General features: G+C 35.4%; 1 protein-coding gene, 1 non-coding gene and 1 pseudogene across 2 annotated transcripts; 2 read left to right on the forward strand and 1 right to left on the reverse strand.

Moving 5' to 3' along the window:
• Positions 1 to 2,555: 2,555 nt before the first annotated feature.
• LOC141721800 (uncharacterized) lies at positions 2,556 to 11,282 on the forward strand. The gene is made up of 6 exons (XM_074524916.1): positions 2,556 to 2,603; positions 2,829 to 2,878; positions 3,814 to 3,888; positions 4,074 to 4,166; positions 5,626 to 9,828; positions 10,859 to 11,282. Exons 4-5 carry the CDS (start codon positions 4,083 to 4,085, stop codon positions 6,217 to 6,219), a joined length of 678 nt encoding a protein of 225 aa, XP_074381017.1. The 5' UTR covers positions 2,556 to 2,603; positions 2,829 to 2,878; positions 3,814 to 3,888; positions 4,074 to 4,082; the 3' UTR covers positions 6,220 to 9,828; positions 10,859 to 11,282.
• A 583-nt stretch (positions 11,283 to 11,865) lies between these two features.
• Positions 11,866 to 13,045, forward strand: LOC141720193 (sucrose synthase 2-like; annotated as a pseudogene).
• Positions 13,046 to 15,718: 2,673 nt separating this feature from the next.
• LOC141722698 (small nucleolar RNA R71) lies at positions 15,719 to 15,823 on the reverse strand. Its single transcript, XR_012575703.1, has one exon. It is a non-coding gene; the product is annotated as a small nucleolar RNA R71 (small nucleolar RNA).
• Positions 15,824 to 19,101: the final 3,278 nt, after the last annotated feature.

Raw genomic sequence — 19,101 nt, forward strand, 5'->3', positions numbered from 1 at the left:
GTTTTTGTATATCTGAGGTTGAATTATGGATATAAAAATTTAATGTCTTTTCAAATGTTTGTGCGTGTATGTAGTGCATTAATTTACTTATGGAATTGTGAATATGCACTTGTGCATGACCAGATTCACTTGGATGTCAGTGCGTGTTTTCGAAATACTTGGTTCAATTTAGTAACGAGGGTATTTAGAACAAGTATATGCCTTAATTTTTAAACAATCGTTAGTTGTCAGTTCGGCTTTTGAGATTGCAGGTGCTTTAAGGAGCATCAGTCCTGCACAGGTGACACAAGGTCCAAACTAGTTACATAATGTTCTCATCACAATCCTTGCAAAAACACAGGTCCAGAAACTTTGATGTAATCACAACATTCCCGATGTCTGTTGAGGTCAAGGTTGTCGCGAATGAGAGGCACGAGGGGTGAAACAATAAAGGTGGGTACAAAATAAGCAAACAAAGATATCCAAGATAGGTGAAATGCTCTCATGTGACGTGCTGCGATTGAGGGTATTCTCAGTTTAGTCGTCTTGTGCTCTGAATCCACGGAGTGGAAAACCCTCGATTATTACATGTATTGATGGTTTCTATTTGAGAAATATCCATCTCATTTTTAGGATGCTAAATATATTAAATTGTAGAAAGAGATGAAAATAATATCCAACCATGTCTATGCCACATTTATACTAAATTTTGGAAGAGCATGACATATGTTGACAAGGTTGATATTAGTATAAAATATGTCGACCTCGTCAACATATGTTAACTTCTTCCAAAATTTAGTGTAAAATCGGCAAAGACATTGTTTGATATTACTATTATCTCTTCCTAGCATTTTGAGATAATTAGCACCCTAAGCCTGAGATGGATATTTCTCAAACAAAAACCAATAGAAAAAACAATCGAGGGTTTTCTACGACACTGGATTCGGAGCACAAGGCGACTAAACTGAGAATACACTCAGTTGCATCACCTCACATGGCATTTCCACTATCATGGATATTTTTCTTTGTTTGTTTGTATCCACCTTTTCTACTCGGCCTCTTATATCTCTGATTTGCGACAACCTTAACTTGACCTTAACATACATCGGAAATGTTGTGATTGCAGCAGTTTCTGGAGATGTGTTTGAAAGGATTGTGATAGGGACATTATGTGACTTGTTTGTACCTTGTGTCGCCTCTGTAACACTCGTCCTCCTTACAGCTCCTGCATTTTAAAACACGGACTGACATCTCTAAGTTAATGGAAACTTCTAAAAATAAGTGACATCTTAAGTGAACTGGCATCTAAGTTTTCAAACTATGATGTCATAGTATTACATGTGTGGAGACTGCGTCCCACGTAGAAGAACTCGCACCATGTACCGGCATTACCTGCTTGCTGTGTAACACTGTTTTGATCAGTTAGGTCAAGTGTAAATGCTGAAAGAGTAAGTATATAATTTAGACTCTGTATATAGTTTGATGGGCCGGTTGGAGGTGTAGGAAGAAAGAGGAATGCAGTGCCAGAATTAGAAGGGATAGGGGTTGTTAGTGCAGGATCCGATGTTTTGGAAGAGAAAGTTATTGCTCATGATTTGGACTTTGGCAAAATTTTCTACAACTTCTAAACTAATTGTAGTATATGTAGGCGTCCATTTTTGCGAAGACATGCACCATGACATCATTTGAAGTTTGTGCTGACTAATTGAATGAAAAGGTACGAGCATTTTTCACTGGAGAAAAAGAATTGCCAGTCTGATATATCCTTGATGTTTGTCCTCAGAGTTATTGTAAATTAAAAAAAGCTAGACTTCCATTAGAAAGGTTGTTAAATTTGTGCTCTAATACATAGTGCAAATAGGTATTCATGCATATATTCAGTGGCATAAACATATATTAGATAGAGCATAGCACATAATGTTATTTACCCATCAAAGTACAAATAGGTATTCATGCATATATTTAGTGGCATAAACATATATTAGATAGAGGATAGGAAAGAATGTTATATATTTACCCAAAAGAATTTTAGAATATAAAGCGATTGCATTTTTGAAGGAGGATTAAGTTGATAGTGCTTACATACATTTTGAATATGTTTCCCTCCTCTTGATCAAAGATACTTTTTCTATCCTTAGACCTTAACTATTTAAACTTGGTCATCATACACGAAAACATAAGCCCAAGGATATTCATATGGAAATTAATTAATTACTTGATGTATGGTTGTTTACTTATGTATGGTTGTTTACTTGATGTATGGTTGTTCAAGTGGTAAAGAGTTTAAACTCATATAACCATTTTGCAGACTTGGAGCATGAAACAGGAAACCTGCTTACATGATTTGAACGGACACAGCAGGGTACTTCTTCAAACCATCTTAAATCTACTACCTCCTTTAATAGTTATATTATTTATTTGAACTCTTTTTAGTTTAAATTTGTAATTATATAAAATAAAAATTATACTTTTTTTCTAATTTTTGTCAGTAGTAATACAATATGGATAGTTGTAATCATCGTGTCTGAAATCTTACTATAGCATTTGCACGATTGTAAAAATTAGGTTTATATAACCTTTTTTTGCAATATGTCTTGTATTGTCTTCTTTAAATGAAGCGACTGGTAGGCCGCCATTTAAATCATCTAACAGTTTTAGAATATGTTCGTCACATCCAAAAATTTGGCACCAAGACTTCTGGCATATGCAGCATTATGCCTATCAATTGGATATTCATTACTTCTGAATTGTTAAATTAGTGAGATTACCTTATAAAAGTGCAATTGGATTCTGTATTATTATTTGATTTTTTCTGTACTCGTGCACTTGTTGGTGGTATACACCATCAGGGGGTGTCCTGCAGGGCCTGGTACAAACATTTCAAACTTTTGTGGGCAAGGTAAACAGTTCTGAATACTGTAAGAGTCTTACGGAGCTATGCTAGCTAAACCTGCCTTTAGTTTTATTCTATAGTTTTTACTAAAACACCAGTCTTATATAGGCAAACCTTATTCCAACCTGGGATATGGGAAAGATATTCAAATTCCAACCTGAAGATACAGAGGGATCTGGTTTTATTGAGATCATCGGGAACCACTTCCAAATACTGCAGTTTCCAAGTCAGCTTCATAATATACCTTGGATATCAAAGGAGCATCATCATGAATGTGTAAAGATATTAAAAGAACACATGAAAACCGATTAAAAATATGAGTTGCGCATAATTAAACTTCATCCTTTGGTTGCTTAATAATTCGCCAGTTTTCACCTTCAATATCTTCGATTGAGAGTTCCCATTTTTTCTTTATCGGGACTCTGAGTCTGATCAGTACTTTTTTCCATTATTTTATTCCTGATCCTAAAATAAGACTCTTTAACAGTTTAATTTAAGATACCTGGATTTAGGGCATCAGGTTTGTTTTGCCTTATTTAATTTCTTTATACATACTATTTAACGAAATATGATGTCCATGATTGAAGAATTTACTCATCTATCCAAAGCTGTGACAAACTCATTACCCCTGCCCTTGCCACAGAAGTCATTCTTAATCAGATGATCATTTCTAAAAGAGACATTGTTATGTGACACAGTTATTTTCGTTCCTCTGTATTGATTGAATTGACTTTAGTGATTAGATGACCAGGATATATGTGCAGTAGCATTTCTTCCCTGCTTTGTAATTATGCTCAATTATTATTATTTTTAGAATTTAGTATACCTTGCTGCGACGTTCATGTAAACTTACTTGCCCAGAATCTGGTAAGAGATTTAACTTCTTCCGGTTCTAGACGAACTAATAAAATAATCTGCTTTTCTATTTTTTTGCTACTCAGAATTTAGTGAATGCAGTCAGGTGGGATCCTACTGATCAGTTACTGGCTTCATGCTCAGACGATCACACTGCAAAGGTAATTTATTCAGTGTGTTACCATGTCAAAGTATTCCAATATATTCCTATCTCATTGTTTCTTGTTGATTCCTAATGCATACAGATACTATGTTCATTAGATATTAATTTAATTGCTCATTGTATTACTCGTAATGGTTATTTAAGCCGTAAAGAGTTTAAACTCATATAACCATGTTGTTGCAGACCCGGAGCATGAAACAGGAAACCTGCTTACATGATTTGAAAGGACACAGCAGGGTACTTCTTCACACCATCCTAAATCGGCTACCTCCTTTGGTAGTTATATTATTTATTTGAACTCTTTTTAGTTTATATTTGTAATTATATAAATTAAATCTTATACTTTTTTTCTAATCTTATACTCTTTTTAGTTTAAAGTATTATATGGAACTGTCTTGGAAACTGCAGTATTTGGAAGTGTTTTCCCGATGATCTCAAGAAAACCAGATCTCTATGTATCTTCAGGTTGGAATTTGAATAACTTTCCCCGTCTCCCTGGCTCTATTCTTTGTTTCGAAGAATGTGACATTGCCGGGATTCTGGTGCCATGACTTTATGTTGGCATGTGTTTTTGATCATTTTGCTGGGTAACTATCTTAAGTTGATACTAATTATCTTCTCATAGAATCCATTTTGTTTAATAACGGGAATTTAAATTGTTTAGACCTAAAATAATTACCCATCAAAATGATGACAACAACATTCCAACATAAAGACATGGCACCAGAATTCCGTAGAAGTCACATTCTTCAAAACTAAGCATAGAACCTGGGAGATGGGGAAAGATATTCAAATTCCAACCTGAAGATACAGAGGGATCTGTTTTTCTTGAGATCATCGGGAACCACTTCCAAATAATGCAGTTTCCCAGTCAGTTACACACTATACCATGGATATCAAAGGTGCATCATGTAATGTGTAAAGATATTAAAAAAGTACATGAAAACCGATTAAAATATGAGTTGCACATATTTTAACTTCATCCGTCGGTTGCTTAATAATTCGCCAATATTCACCTTCAATATCTTTGATTGAGGGTTCCCATCTTTTACTTTATTGGGACTCTGAGTCTGATCAGCACTTTCTTCCATTATTGCATTCTGGAAGACTCTTTAACAATTTTATTTAAGATAACTGGATTTGGGGCATCAGGTTTTTTTCTTCTTATTTAATTTCTTTATACATACTATTTAACAAAATATGATGCCCATTACTGCAGAGTTTTCTCATCTATCTACAGCTGTGACTAATTCATTACCCTGCCCCTGCCACAGAAGTCATACACACATTCTTAGTCTAATGAGACATTGTTATTTGACACAGTTATTTTCTTTCCTCTGTATTGATTGAAATGACTTTAGTGATTAGATGACCGGGATATATCATATATGTGCAGTAGCATTTCTTCCCTGCTTTGTAAGTATGATCATTTAGTAATTATTTTTAGAAGTTAGTATACCTTGCTGCGACATTCATGTAAACTTACTTGCCCAAAATCTGGTAAGAGATTTAACTTCTTCCGGTTCTATACGAACTAATTGTTAGAGTAAATTAATTTGCTCATCAAAAAAAGGAAGAATAGAGAAGTGTATTCCAGGATTTTCTAGAAAGATTAAGAGAAGATGAAATTCATGTATTCACCTAGAAAATGCAAGAGTCAGTAAAATAAATTGGTATCAGAGCCTTGAAAGTAATGAGTAATTCATTTCTTTTTGTTGTTCTTAAACTTACAAAGGAAAACTATGGTCATTGGTGTCTCCGTATGAAAGCTCTGCTAGGCTCACAGGAAGCCTGGGATATTGTTGAGAAAGGTTATGATGAACCTGAGAACGAAGGTACCCTGAATCAGAATCAGAAAAATGCCCTTGGAAAAGCCCGCAAGCAAGATCAACAGACTCTCTCAATCATTCACATGGGCTTAGATGAAGCCATGTTTGAGAAAGTTGCTACAGCACCAAAAGCGAAAGAAGCCTGGGAAATATTACAAAATAATTTTAAAGGAATCAACAAAGTAAAAAAGGTACGTCTTCAAACTCTTCGTCGTGAATTCGAAGCATTAAAAATGAAGGAGACTGAATCAGTCCAAGATTACTTCACAAGAGTGTCACAAGTGGTAAATCAAATGAAGCAATTTGGAGAAAAAATCGATGATGTACGTATTAACGAGAAAATTCTCAGATCTCTTAATACCAAGTTACGACTTGTGGGAGTTACCATTGAAGAGGCAAACGACATTGATACGATGCAAGTGGATCTACTCATGGGGTCATTACAAGCTTATGCAGAAAGGGTATTAGAGAAAGAAGAACCTGATTCTCATGCTCTTTAAACCAAGGTCTCTCTTGGAGAAAATAAAGAACAAGATCAATTTCAAAAAAGAGGTCAAAATCATGGACGAGGAAGGGGCCGTGGCAGAGGAAGAAGTGCAAATTTTAGTCGTGACCGTGGTCGTTCTACGGAACGCCAGACTTTTCATAGTGAAAGAATAATGACTTACTCAAGAGGACGTGGCCGTGGAAATCAAAGAGGAAGAGGACGCGGTTATTTCAAATGCTTTAACTGCCACAAACCTGGTCATCTTTCAAGTAATTGCTGGTACAAAGAAGAAAGGAAAAATAATGCTAATTTTGTGAGTGAAGATAAAGATCAAGAAGATGATACGTTATTGCTTGTTTCACATGGAGGAGATCGTGAAGATGTCTGGTAAATCGACAGTGGCGCAAGCAAACACTTGACAGGTAACAAAAATTTGTTTTCTAAATTATATGAAAATAAATATGGAGAAGTCAAAGTCGGTGATGGAAAATCATACCAAATTAGTGGTATTGGTGAAATAGAATTTAAAACAAAATAAGGGAAGGTTGAAAGGATGTCGGAAGTTTATTTTGTTCCTGGCTTAAGAAACAATTTACTCAGTGTAGGGCACCTTTTAAAAAAGGGGTATGATATTCATTTTCATGATATGGCTTGTTACTTGTCAAGAAAAAATCAAGTTATTGCTAAAGTTAGAATCAGTTCAAACAACCTCTTCTCACTCAAACTGCACAGTCAAGATATGTCTTGTTTACTGGCATTGACAAAAGAACTTCCAAGTTATGGCATGATAGATATGGTCACATAAACTATGGAAACTTGGAGATACTTTCAAAAAAAGGATGGTGATTGGATTGCCAAAAATTGATCATCTTGATGACGTGTGTGAGACGTGTCAGTTTGGGAAGCAACATCAAACTTCTTTTCCATCTCAGTCCACTTGGAGAGCAAAAAGGCCATTACAACTCATTCATTCTGATCTTTGTGGCCCGATGTCGGTTTCATCTTTAGGAGGTAATTGTTATTTTATCTCTTTTATTGATGATTATTCATGTAAAGTCTGGGTATATTGTCTCAGAGAGAAATCAGAAACTTTCGGGAAGTTCAAAGATTTTAAAGTAAAAGTTGAAAATTTTACTGGATTGAAAATAAACACCTTACGAACTGATCGTGGAGGTGAGTATATTTCAAATGAGTTTGAAAAATTTTGCAGAGATAATGGCATCTGACAGCTAGATACACACCTCAACAAAACGGTGTGTGTGAGAGAAAAAATAGGACAATCATGGAGATGGCACGATGTCTTCTCAAAAGAAAGAATTTATCCCAAAATTTTTGGGCAGAAGAAGTTTCTTGTGCAGTCTATCTTATCAACAGATCACCAACAAAGATTTTAAAAAATTGCACGCCACATGAAGCATGGTATTGGAAAAGACCAAATGTTTATCATTTAAAAGTTTTTGGATGTGTTGCTTTCTCTCACATTCCAGTTGCTATGAGAAATAAGTTAGATGACAAATCAGAAAAATATATTTTTATTGGATACAGTGAGAGAAGTAAAGCATACAGGCTGTATAATCCGGTAACAAAGAAAGTGGTGATAAGTTGAGATGTTCGTTTTGATGAAAATTCTGCATTTGATGATGTGGAAGTTGAAAGAGAAAAGCATCCAATCTATGTGCCTGAAGATGATGGAGAAACACCTGAAAGTACGGGAAGTAATGGTGATCAACCAGATAGCCCTGTAAAAAAAATGAAAAGTCTTCAAGAATTGTACGAGGTGACCGATGAAGTTGAACAAAATGAAGCTATGTTATTTGCTTTCTTTGCAGGAGAAGATCCTATTTCTTTTGACAAAGCAAATCAGAGTGAAATTTGGAGAAACGCCATGAAGGAGGAGTTTAACTCCATTCAAGAAAATCAAACCTGGGAGCTTACTGATTTGCCAGCAAATAAAAATTCCATTGAAGTAAAGTGGATATTTAAGACAAAAATGAATCCATATGGGTCAGTTAACAAGCACAAGGCTCGATTAGTGGCAAAAGGATATAAGCAAAAAGAAGGAGAAGATTTTACAGAAATTTTTGCTCCCGTTTCGAGACTTGAAACAGTTCGTTTACTAATTTCTCTTGCAGGCCAAAATAAGTGGAAGTTATTTCAAATGGATGTGAAGTCGGCTTTTTTGAATGGTGTTCTTAAGGAGGAAATTTATGTGAATCAACCAGCGGGATTTGTCAAGAAAGGAGAAGAAAATAAAGTTTATAAGCTAAAGAAGGCTTTATATGGGCTGAAACAATCACCACGAGCTTGGTATAGTCGAATTAATTCTTATTTTCAGAAATGTGGTTTTCGAAAATGCCCCTATGAGCATACTCTCTACTTCAAATGTGACTCTCAAGGGAAATTCATGGCCGTTAGTCTTTATGTTGATGATCTTGTTTTTACCGGAAATGATGTCAAGATGTTGAACGAATTCAAGCACTCAATGATGGCTGAGTTTAAGATGACTGATTTGGGAGAACTTCATCATTTTCTGGGCATCGAATTTCATCAGTCCACTAGTGGAATATTTATTTATCAGGAGAGCTATGCGAAGATAATACTTCAGAAATTCAGGATGGAAAATGCAAATCCGGTTTCTACTCCATGCATCACAGGTTTAAAACTATCTAAAGAGGGGGAAGGTAAACTTGTGAATTCGACGATGTTCAGGAGCCTTGTTGGGAATTTGATGTATCTAACATCTACAATACCCGGCATCATGTATGCTGTTAGTTGTGAACAGATTCATGCTAGAAACCCTATTCTAATCATTGGGAGGCTGCCAAGAGAATTTTAAGATATGTTAAAGGGACACTTGATTATGGAATTTTCTACAAAGCTAATGTTCCTATTAACCTCATTGGCTATACTGATAGTGACTTAGCAGGAAGTACTGATGATAGCCGAAGCACTTCTGGATATATCTTTCATCTTGGAGGAGGTGCAATCTCTTGGAGCTCAAAGAAACAAGCAATTGTGGCACTCTCAACTACTGAATCCGAATATATTGCTGCATGTTATGCAGGCTGCCAATTGATTTGGTTACGTGGAATACTTGAAAGTCTTAATCAGAACCAAGATAAAGCAACCAGTTTGTTCTGCGATAACAGTTCAACAATCTCAGTCATAAAGGGTCCAGTGCTTCATGGCAGGACAAAACATATTCGTATTCGATATCATTTTCTGAGGGAGCTTGTAAATGATGGTGATGTCCAAGTCAAGTATTGCAAAACAGAAGATCAGATGGCGGATATATTCACAAAACCGCTGAGTAGACAAATCTTCAAGAAGCATGTTGAAAGCTTGGAAGTATTGAGCAAATCTAATTTAAGGGAGGCATTGTTAGAGTAAATTAATTTGCTCATCAAAAAAGGAAGAATAGAGAAGTGTATTCCAGGATTTTCTAGAAAGATTAAGAGAAGATGAGATTCATGTATTCACCTGGAAAATGCAAGAGTCAGTAAAACACTAATAAAATAATCTGCTTTTCTATTTTCTTGCTACTCAGAATTTAGTGAATGCAGTCAGGTGGGATCCTACTGATCAGTTACTGGCTTCATGCTCAGACGATCACACTGCAAAGGTAATTTATTCAGTGTGTTACCATGTCAAAGTATTCCAATATATTCCCTGTTCATTGTTTCTTGTTGATTCCAAATGCATACAGATACAGTAGTTCATTAGATACTAATATAATTGCTCATTGTATTACTCGTAATGGTTATTCAAGTCTTAAAGAGTTTAAACTCATATAACGGGAAGTTAAATTGTTTAGACTTAAGATAATTACCCAATCAAAATGATGAAAACACGCATTTCAACATAAATCCATGACACTGAAATTTAGGAGATCACATTTTTCAAAATACATAATAGAACCTGGGAGATGGTGAAAGATATTCAAATTCCACCCTGAAGATACCTAGGGGTCTCGTTTTCTTGAGATTATCTCGAAACCACTTTTAAATACTACATTTTCTGAGTAGTATACATTGGATATCAAAGGAGCATCATCGTGTAATGTGTAAAGGTATCTATATATCTATATAAAGGAAAGTCTCAGGTATATTTCTTCAGCTTTCCGCATACCAAATTATCTCATTGAAAACTAGGACGAAAATTTAACTGAATATATAGTTTGAAGAAACTCATAGGTATCTGCTTAAGTTTTTTGTTCTTGAAACTGATCTCAGTTTCCAGATATTTGCTTATAGTATTCCTCTGTCCATCTTTTTTCAACTAATAATTTAGGACTGTAAATCTGGGCACAATATATTGTGATGTTGGTTGAAACCATGCCATTTAAAGGTCTATTCACTTTATCTAGTAAATGATTCAAATTTTGGTTATTCGTATTAAGATTTTGTTGTTCAAACTTATTTTTTGGAGACATGTCTACTTATCTTCATATCTTTAAAGGTATTGGCACTTGAGGTTTCTAAATTTGTTTTTGGTAACAATATTGCTTATTTCAGTAACTCTACCTGTAAATTATTGTTTTTTTCTTGCTTTGTGTCTGTATATATAAATTTTAGTATGTGATATTTGGAAGTATTACATGAATTTGTGTGTTTCTGTGATTTATGACTTCATGAATATGATCTGGATTGTAGGAAAGCTAGAGCTGTGGAGTTTAATATCGGAATCAAAGCTATGAGGCATATATAAATTTGAATTTAGCTCAAGTTTTATTGTTGTTTGTGTATTGCATATTAATTATGCTTTTATTTGTAATTTTTGAAATGAAAAATCAGCTGAATCCGCTCTAGAGAAAGAGAGACAATTTAGATGTGATTTTATGTTGATGGGTGATCTAGCATTTACTAATGGTTTCGTCAAATTCTAACTAATCCAGTGAGTCTTGCCCAGGAGCCTTTCATTATTACACATGTTAGCATTTTTAACTTTGGATTGCTCACATGGTAATTTTTGTATGGCTAGAGCAATAATACCTGAACAAGTGAAAGTTTTGTTTAATTCTCTCTTGAGTTTGCCCTGAGGCCAAGATCATTAAACTTTTCAGTTTCAGTTTGTGTGGGTTCTACACCCCTGTCGTGTTCCTATTGATATTCTTCTGCAGATGAATTACTGTGCATGTACTGCATCTTGTAGTATAAACTTTTTTTATTGAAATATGAACATTTGACAAGCTAGGGGCCATTCGACTTCCTTGTGTTGCATTTCTTTTAGTTCAGGTCATTAACATTGGTGAGTAAGATTCCTGAGCTCAAACTGTAGTTGCATTTCTCTATAACGTTAATATGCAGTCTTGGTTTTTATGTTGTTTACCCATAAAATTAAGTCATATGTCGCTAAAGAAATGTACCTTTCGTACTTTTGTATCTTAAAGTTTGGAATTGCACCCATATGTCCCTAAAGAAACGAAAATGATACACATATATTGAAAATAAACAAGCTTTCCTGAACATATAAATTGAAATTAACCTCATCTGTTATAAAAGTCACCTGTTCCAGAGTCAAGTTTACAAAATTATAAACATTTTGCTTTGAAGTTTATAACTACCAAGTCAAAACCAGGTTCGTTAACAAACTCGATCACCTCAAGTAAATTATTAGCTGCAGCATTTTCAAGGACATCTTATCAGGCAAGTCCGAGACAATGACCTTAGGATCCTGTAGTAGGTTACTAAAGAAATTCAATGACGGGGAAGAGATTGTAGAAATCCAGAAGATGTCTGATCTCATTAGACAATACAACTTAGAATGGTAATTTGCGTCGGATATCAAGCCAAACAAATAGAGCACGAAACGGGGAGCTCTATCGCTATATAGCTGGTAGAAATGAAATCTTCGTACAGGTATAGAAGGGTTGCTCCAAAGCAGTTACCCTTTCGATAACTATTTATCATGCCAAGGTTTTTAATTTCCATCTATATATTATCTTATTACTTCAGCCGGCATTTTATGAAGCATTTAGGCTAACTGTGGTGGAGGCAATGACTTGTGGACCCCCAACATTTGCAACTTATCACGCTGCCCTGGAAATCATCGAAGATGGTGTTTCTGGATTCCATATTGATCCATATCACCCTGAAAGGGCTGCTGATATAATTTTAAAATTTTTCAGCGGTGCAAGGAGGATTCAAATTACTGGAAAAAAAAATTGATGGAGGGCTTCCAAGGATATACGAAAAGTATGACCTCCTAATGTTCTTGGTTAAAATTAAAAAATAGTTAAGTAATTTGGCGTTCAAATGCTTATGACTGTTATTTAGGTATACATAGAAGATATATTCAAAAAGGCTTATGGCACTGGCTGAAGTTTACAACTTCTGGAAGTATGTTTTTAAACTAGAAAGGCGTGAGACAAGAAGATATCTTGAAATATTTTACATTCTCAAGTTTCATGATCTGGTGTGCTTTTTAGTAATTTTAGTTAAATGATACTCCCTCCGTCCCTAAAAACGTTTCCTATTTGTGTTGAACACGTTTGCCAATGCACACTTTTGATTGTTAATATCTTTAAATTCATATTAAGTATTAAATATAAAAATTTCACTTTATTAAAATACTGATAAATACGAATCCAACGAGATCACTCATGACTATGTTTGATATTATAGATTAGACGTAAATTAATAGTCAATCGCTTACTGTGAACAATACCGAAAGTCAAATTAGGCAACGTATATCGGGACGGAGGGAGTAGTACTAAACTTGATAACACATGCCCGCACAATACGCAACATGCATGTTACCAAATATTTCTAGACCTTTCTAAGCTTGTTTACAACTCAATGAATCAGATGAAGTCCGTTCCTCTGATAATTGACGGTTAGCATTGCTGGAGCTGGAGAAACTTAGTTATTTACGACATGTTAATGTTGACTAATCTAGAGAGAGTTAGACCAATTTGTGTAGAAGCAAGAAACAGATTGAGCATACAAATTGTGTGCTTAACAATTGCGAGTAGAAGATGCGTATCAAGTAGTAGTACTTGGGGCATATGCTGGTTGTGGTGGAAGGGCATGTTGCCTACATTCTTGCCCCGTAGTTCCGAAGATTGATGACCCGTGATTGGTTTTGAGGCAAAGGGAAGTTGGTTCTATTGATAAAGATGGTCTCAGGTCATGCATTGGATCAGCTTCAGCCATGGCATAAACAAAAGTAGTAAATCCACTTGCTTGAGAATGCATACTTCCAGACGCTTTAGATGCAGCAAAAAAGCGGGAAAAAACTGTACTTTTTATACTCCCATTGTTGCTTGAACTGCTACTGCTTGCAGTCAAGCTAGCCACCTGGACTGGTGTCGGTGTGTCATCTGTAGTCTGTGTTGATTTGGGAATAGGATCACCTTGTGACTGTTGAATCAAAAGCTAGGTGAACACCCGTTTATTTCATATCCATGTAAAACTTTAAGGGTTTAGGGGTGTAATTCCAAACTTTAAGGTCCAAAAGGTACATTTTAAACTTATCTGAACATCGGTTGGACAATTACTAAAATAGCCCTACCGATTTCTGAACAATCTCGGGTCAAGGGTAAAAAACACATTTTGGATACCCGATGGATGAAAAGATACGCTTTCAAACTTTAGGGCTTTATGGGTAAACGGGTGCAAACTTTGAGGGCGAAAAGGTCATTAAGCCTATTTTATATGATTTCATTCCTCATATTTGTTATATTTTCATTGATTTGGATTTTTATTAATTAGATTTTAATGTTTTATTTTAGGAAGCAAGGAAATCCTAAATTTGGATGGATTGGAGAATAAGAGTTAAATTTGGAGATTTATTAGAAGGAAATTCGGATTTATTGGATTGCGTGCGCGCAATTCACTGTTTGGGCTGTATCTTGAGTTCTAGAAATCAAAATTGGACGATTTAACAGCCCACGCGAACCTAACGGAATTATCTTTCATTCTACAGAGGTCCAAGTATCAAAATACAACTGGAGCAGCCCAGATTTATTGAAGAAAAGTCAGCTGTGAATTTTTCTTTAGAAACCGAATCAGTTTATTAAGAAACATGCTTCTATTCTCCTAGAAGCATTAAAAGACTTTTATTATATATACATAGAGACATATACAGAGGGACGGAGATCATTACTTTTCTTCTTGTAAAAAGATTGAAAGTTTTCTTCTCTATTTTCATTAATATCAATTATGTGTTCTTATTATATTATGTGTTTTGTTAATCTAGTTATGAGTGTAGATTTTTAATCTAGGGTTAAGTTGAACCCTAGTTATGATTGATGTATGATTTTCCCAATTCCACAAATTAGTTATATTACATGCTCTTGGTTATTGAGTTGTGCTTAATTAACAATAACTGGTCAGACGTGATTATGTGTATTGTTTGAACCCAATATCTATTTATCAGCGAAAGTTGGATTTAGGTGGTTGTGATTAATTCAATATGGACATTAACTTCTTCATGAAAATAGGTAGAACGGATTGTTAGGAAGTTAGGATGTTGTGTTTAATGTCTCTAAATTGCATGATACCATAAAAATAGGCTCAATTGTATTTTAGAGAAGTCATTAATACTCGAGAAAGGTTATTGATATTTTATAGGGCGCGTCTTTCCTCGTGAGTAGTATATGATTGATTTGGGGTGGGAAATCTTAATTGCATTGATTCATGCTAGTGGGGATACTTAATTATGGATGTTTTTAGTTATTTGAATAATACAACGTATTTGCTTTAGTATAATTTTAGTCAATCAATCTCTCAATTTTTTATTGTGTTACTTGCTTAGTTAAATCAAGTCAAGAATTACTAGTGATTGGTACCTTTGTCTCTATGGGATCGACTCTGACTTACCCTACTACATAGTTAGAAGGATTTGTTAAGAATTATTATTTGATAGGCACGCGACAGCCTTGTCAAATTTTTGGCGCCGCTGCCGGGGATAAAACAGTATTAGATTAGTAAATTTTTGGGTTAGTTTAGCTAAGACTTTTAGTTGTGTGCTTCAGCTATTATTCCCTTGTTATTTGATATTGGGTTTCTAGTTTTCTGGTTGCATGCAAACTCAAAGTTCTGGTACCGAAAACTTGATTGCTTTTAATCCTGAAATTGAAGCTACAGCAAGAAGACAAGCGGGTGCACGAAGGAAACAGAAAGATAAGGAAGTTATGGGTTACGTAGAACCAGCTAAAGCTCTCAATTAGCAGGGTATGCCAGACACTAAAGACGTACTCTCCAGTATTCTCAGACCAACAGTCACGGTTACCCACTTTGAAATCAAACCTCATTTCATCCAATTCGTCTCCAATGATTCTTTTGCAAGATTGTCCACTGAAAATCCTATTGATCATCTTGAGAGTTTTCTGGAGAAGTGTGATACAATAAAGTTGACTAATGTTAGTGATGATGCAATAAAGCTGCGATTATTTCCATTCTCTCTTCGAGATGCAACAAAATATTAGTTGAAAGATGAAGTTCCGAACAAGTTCACTACTTTGGATGGTTTAGCAAAGGCCTTTCTACTTAATTTTTTCAGTCAGAAGAAGACTGGAATGACATATCTAACTTTCATCAAGATGATGAGAAGTCTCTTCATGATGCATGGAAAATATACAAAAGGCTTCAGAGATAATGTCCTCATCATGACATTCCTGATTGGTTGTTGATCCAGACATTCTACAATGGGTCAACATAAGAATTCCGAATTTTTGTTGATGCTGCTTCTGGTGAATCTATTATGAAAAAGAAAACTGAGGATGTGAAACCTTTGTTAGATGATATGGCGTCTAATGATAACAATCTGTATAGTGACAAAAATCATCCTATGAAGGGAGGTAAGTATGATGTTGATGTTCTAACCATGTTGAATACTACTATGCAGGAAATGGTTAAGAAGACTGAGAAATTGGTTTCTAGAACTTCATCTATAGTTGCCTCATGCGAGATTTGTGGTGTAGTTGGACACACTCAAAATATTTGTCAGTTCAATCCCTCTGGATTAGCAATGGAACAAGCAAATGTCATTTACAACCACAATCAAAGGCAATAATATAATCCTAATTTCTCCTCTAGAAATACTCAGGCTCATTTCCTTGTATGTAGGGCAATAAAAAGGAGTTTATAACAGTAAAAGGCTTCTCCAGAGTCAGATCCAATAGCCGGTGAAGAGCCGAAGATAATACCAATGAGTAAAACTGATCTCAACGTGATTGTATTTGGGTATCTTCAAGAATCTGGTACAGGCTCACTCGATCAAATCAAAATATATTTTTTTTTACTTTCTTTTTTGAATTTATGGTATTTTTTTTGTTAATTGTGCGCTTGTATTTTAGAAACTTGTTTTTTATTAGCCCTATATATGTTTTAGTTGGGAACGTTAAATTTGGAGAAGTATTATGTATATGTCGTATATATATGCCGTTTTTGTATACCTGAGGTTGAATTATGGATATAAAACCTTAATGTCTTTTCAAATGTTTGTGCGTGTATGTAGTGCATTAATTTACTTATGGAATTGTGAATATGCACTTGTGCATGCCCATATTCACCTTGATGTCAGTTCGTGTTTTCGAAATACTTGGTGCAATTTACTAATGAGGGTATTCAGAACAAGTATATGCGTTAATTTTTAAACAATCGTTAGATGTCAATTCGCCTTTTGAGATTGCAGGTGCATTAAGGAGCATCAGTCCTGCCGAGGTGACACAAGGTCCAAACTAGATCCAAACTAGTCACATAATGTTCTCATCACAATCCTTGCAAACACGTCCAGAAACTTTGATGTAATCACAACATTCCCGATGTCTGTTGAGGTCAAGGTTGTCGCGAATCAAAGGCACGAGGGGTGAAACAATAAAGATGGGTACAAAACAAGCAAACAAAGATATCCAAGATAGGTGAAATGCTCTCATGTGACGTGCTGCGATTGAGGATATTCTCAATTTAGTCGCCTTGTGCTCTGAATCCACGGAGTGGAAAACCCTCGATTATTTCCTCTATTGGTGGTTTCTATTTGAGAAATATCCATCTCATTTTTAGGATGCTAAATATATCAAATTGTAGAAGGAGATGAAACTAATATCCAACATTGTCTTTGCCAAATTTATACTAAATTTTGGAAGAGCATGACATATGTTGACAAGGTTGATATTAGTATAAAATATGTCAACGTCGTCACCATAAACTTCTTCAAAAATTAGTATAAAATCGGTAAAGACAATGTTTGATATTACTGTTATTTCTTTCTAGCATTTGAGATATTTAGTACCATAAGACTGAGATGAATATTTCTCAAACAAAAAAGAATAGAAAAAACAATCGAGAAGTTTCCGCAACACTGGATTCGGAGCACAAGACGACTAAACTGAGGACTGTGTTTATTCTACTGTTGATGACTCAGTTCTTCAAAACATGAAGCTTGGACAGTTGAAGAGATCTTTCATAAGGAGGGAATGGAGTTTCTTCTTTGATTGCATTACCAAAGCTTTCACCAACAAATGTTCAAATTTTGATGCAATTCCCATATTCAGCCAACAAATCGGGTATGCACTTCTAAATCACACTGATTTTGATTATGCACGAGCAGTCTTAGGTTTTATTGGGGATAGGATGACAGAAGATCGCAATACTGTATATTTTGCAAGATTTTGTCAGCTTATTTATAGTTTTTGTTGTAATCAGCCCCAAAATTTTGGTGATCTAATTCCATCTTTCAGAATAGCTAAGAGAGCTTTTACTGATTTATTATCTTCTGATACTAAAAAGGTTGTGTTAAGACCCCTCTTAATACCTTTATCTGTCAAACAAGCCTTAATCACCTATGATCCTGTTAAGTACACTGCACTTTATCCTGATGTTCACACATTAGAACCTGGCTCATCAGCACCTACCACCTCTACTCAGCCACCTCAAACCTCTCAACCATCTCTCAGAACATATCTCAAGTCCTATGTGAAGCCTACATCTTCTAAGTCAAAGAGAACAAAGACTGTTTCTCAAACACCTCAGAAGAAGAGGAGGATTACTTTGAGAAATGAATCAGATTCTGAGGAACAGATTCTTTCTTCAGAACCTGTGGTAACTGCAGCTGAGAAAAAGATTTCTCAGAAGGATTCTGAACTTGGAGGATCTAAGCTTCTCAAGAGGCTTAGAAAAATGACAATTCCTGAAACTTCCAAGGACTCTAAATTACCAAGGAAATACAAGAAACAGAGGGCACAAAGGCCAGTTTCAGATGATGAGGAGGAAGCAGCTAAGGAAGGGGATCAGGAATCTCTGATCTCACAAGAAAAAGAATGTGCTCCAGTTACTTCTTCTCCATCCACTCCATCTCAGGAAACAGTATCTGACAAGGCTAATTCCCCTTCTGTGTCTCTTGGTAATCAAGGCACAAGTGCTGATAATGCTGATCAACACTTAGTTGTGCCTGGAGTAATTTTCTTAAAAGCTCCAACAGCAACAAATCTTTTGCCAACACCTGTTACTGATGCTATTCAAACTCCGGAATTATCTAAGTCACCTTCTCTGCATCTAGACACTGATTTTCAGACTTTAGGTGAGCATCAGGATATGGCTGTTGATCAGAACTTAGCATCAGATCAGCAATTAGAGGATGCTGAAGCCTCCATTGCTACTCACACTGCTATTATATCAGATGATACTGATTCTATAAGTTCTGATATTGCACATGCTGGAGATACTGGTGATGCTGCTCCAACTGCAGATACTGATGTAGCAGGTCCTTCAGGACATATTCCTCTTTCTAAGTCTGAACTAGTAAAGAAGTTTGTTACAGAGGAACCACCAGTGCCTTGGAGTGAAACTCCTGCAGGTCAGGAGTGGACTAAGGAATGGAACTCAGTTTCATGTATTCCATCTGCGTTACATCTTACTGAGCACTTGACTAAAGCTGATGAAATGTTAAATTC

Source organism: Apium graveolens, chromosome 4, assembly GCF_009905375.1.
Source record: "Apium graveolens cultivar Ventura chromosome 4, ASM990537v1, whole genome shotgun sequence".
In the NCBI taxonomy this organism is placed as follows: domain Eukaryota; kingdom Viridiplantae; phylum Streptophyta; class Magnoliopsida; order Apiales; family Apiaceae; genus Apium; species Apium graveolens.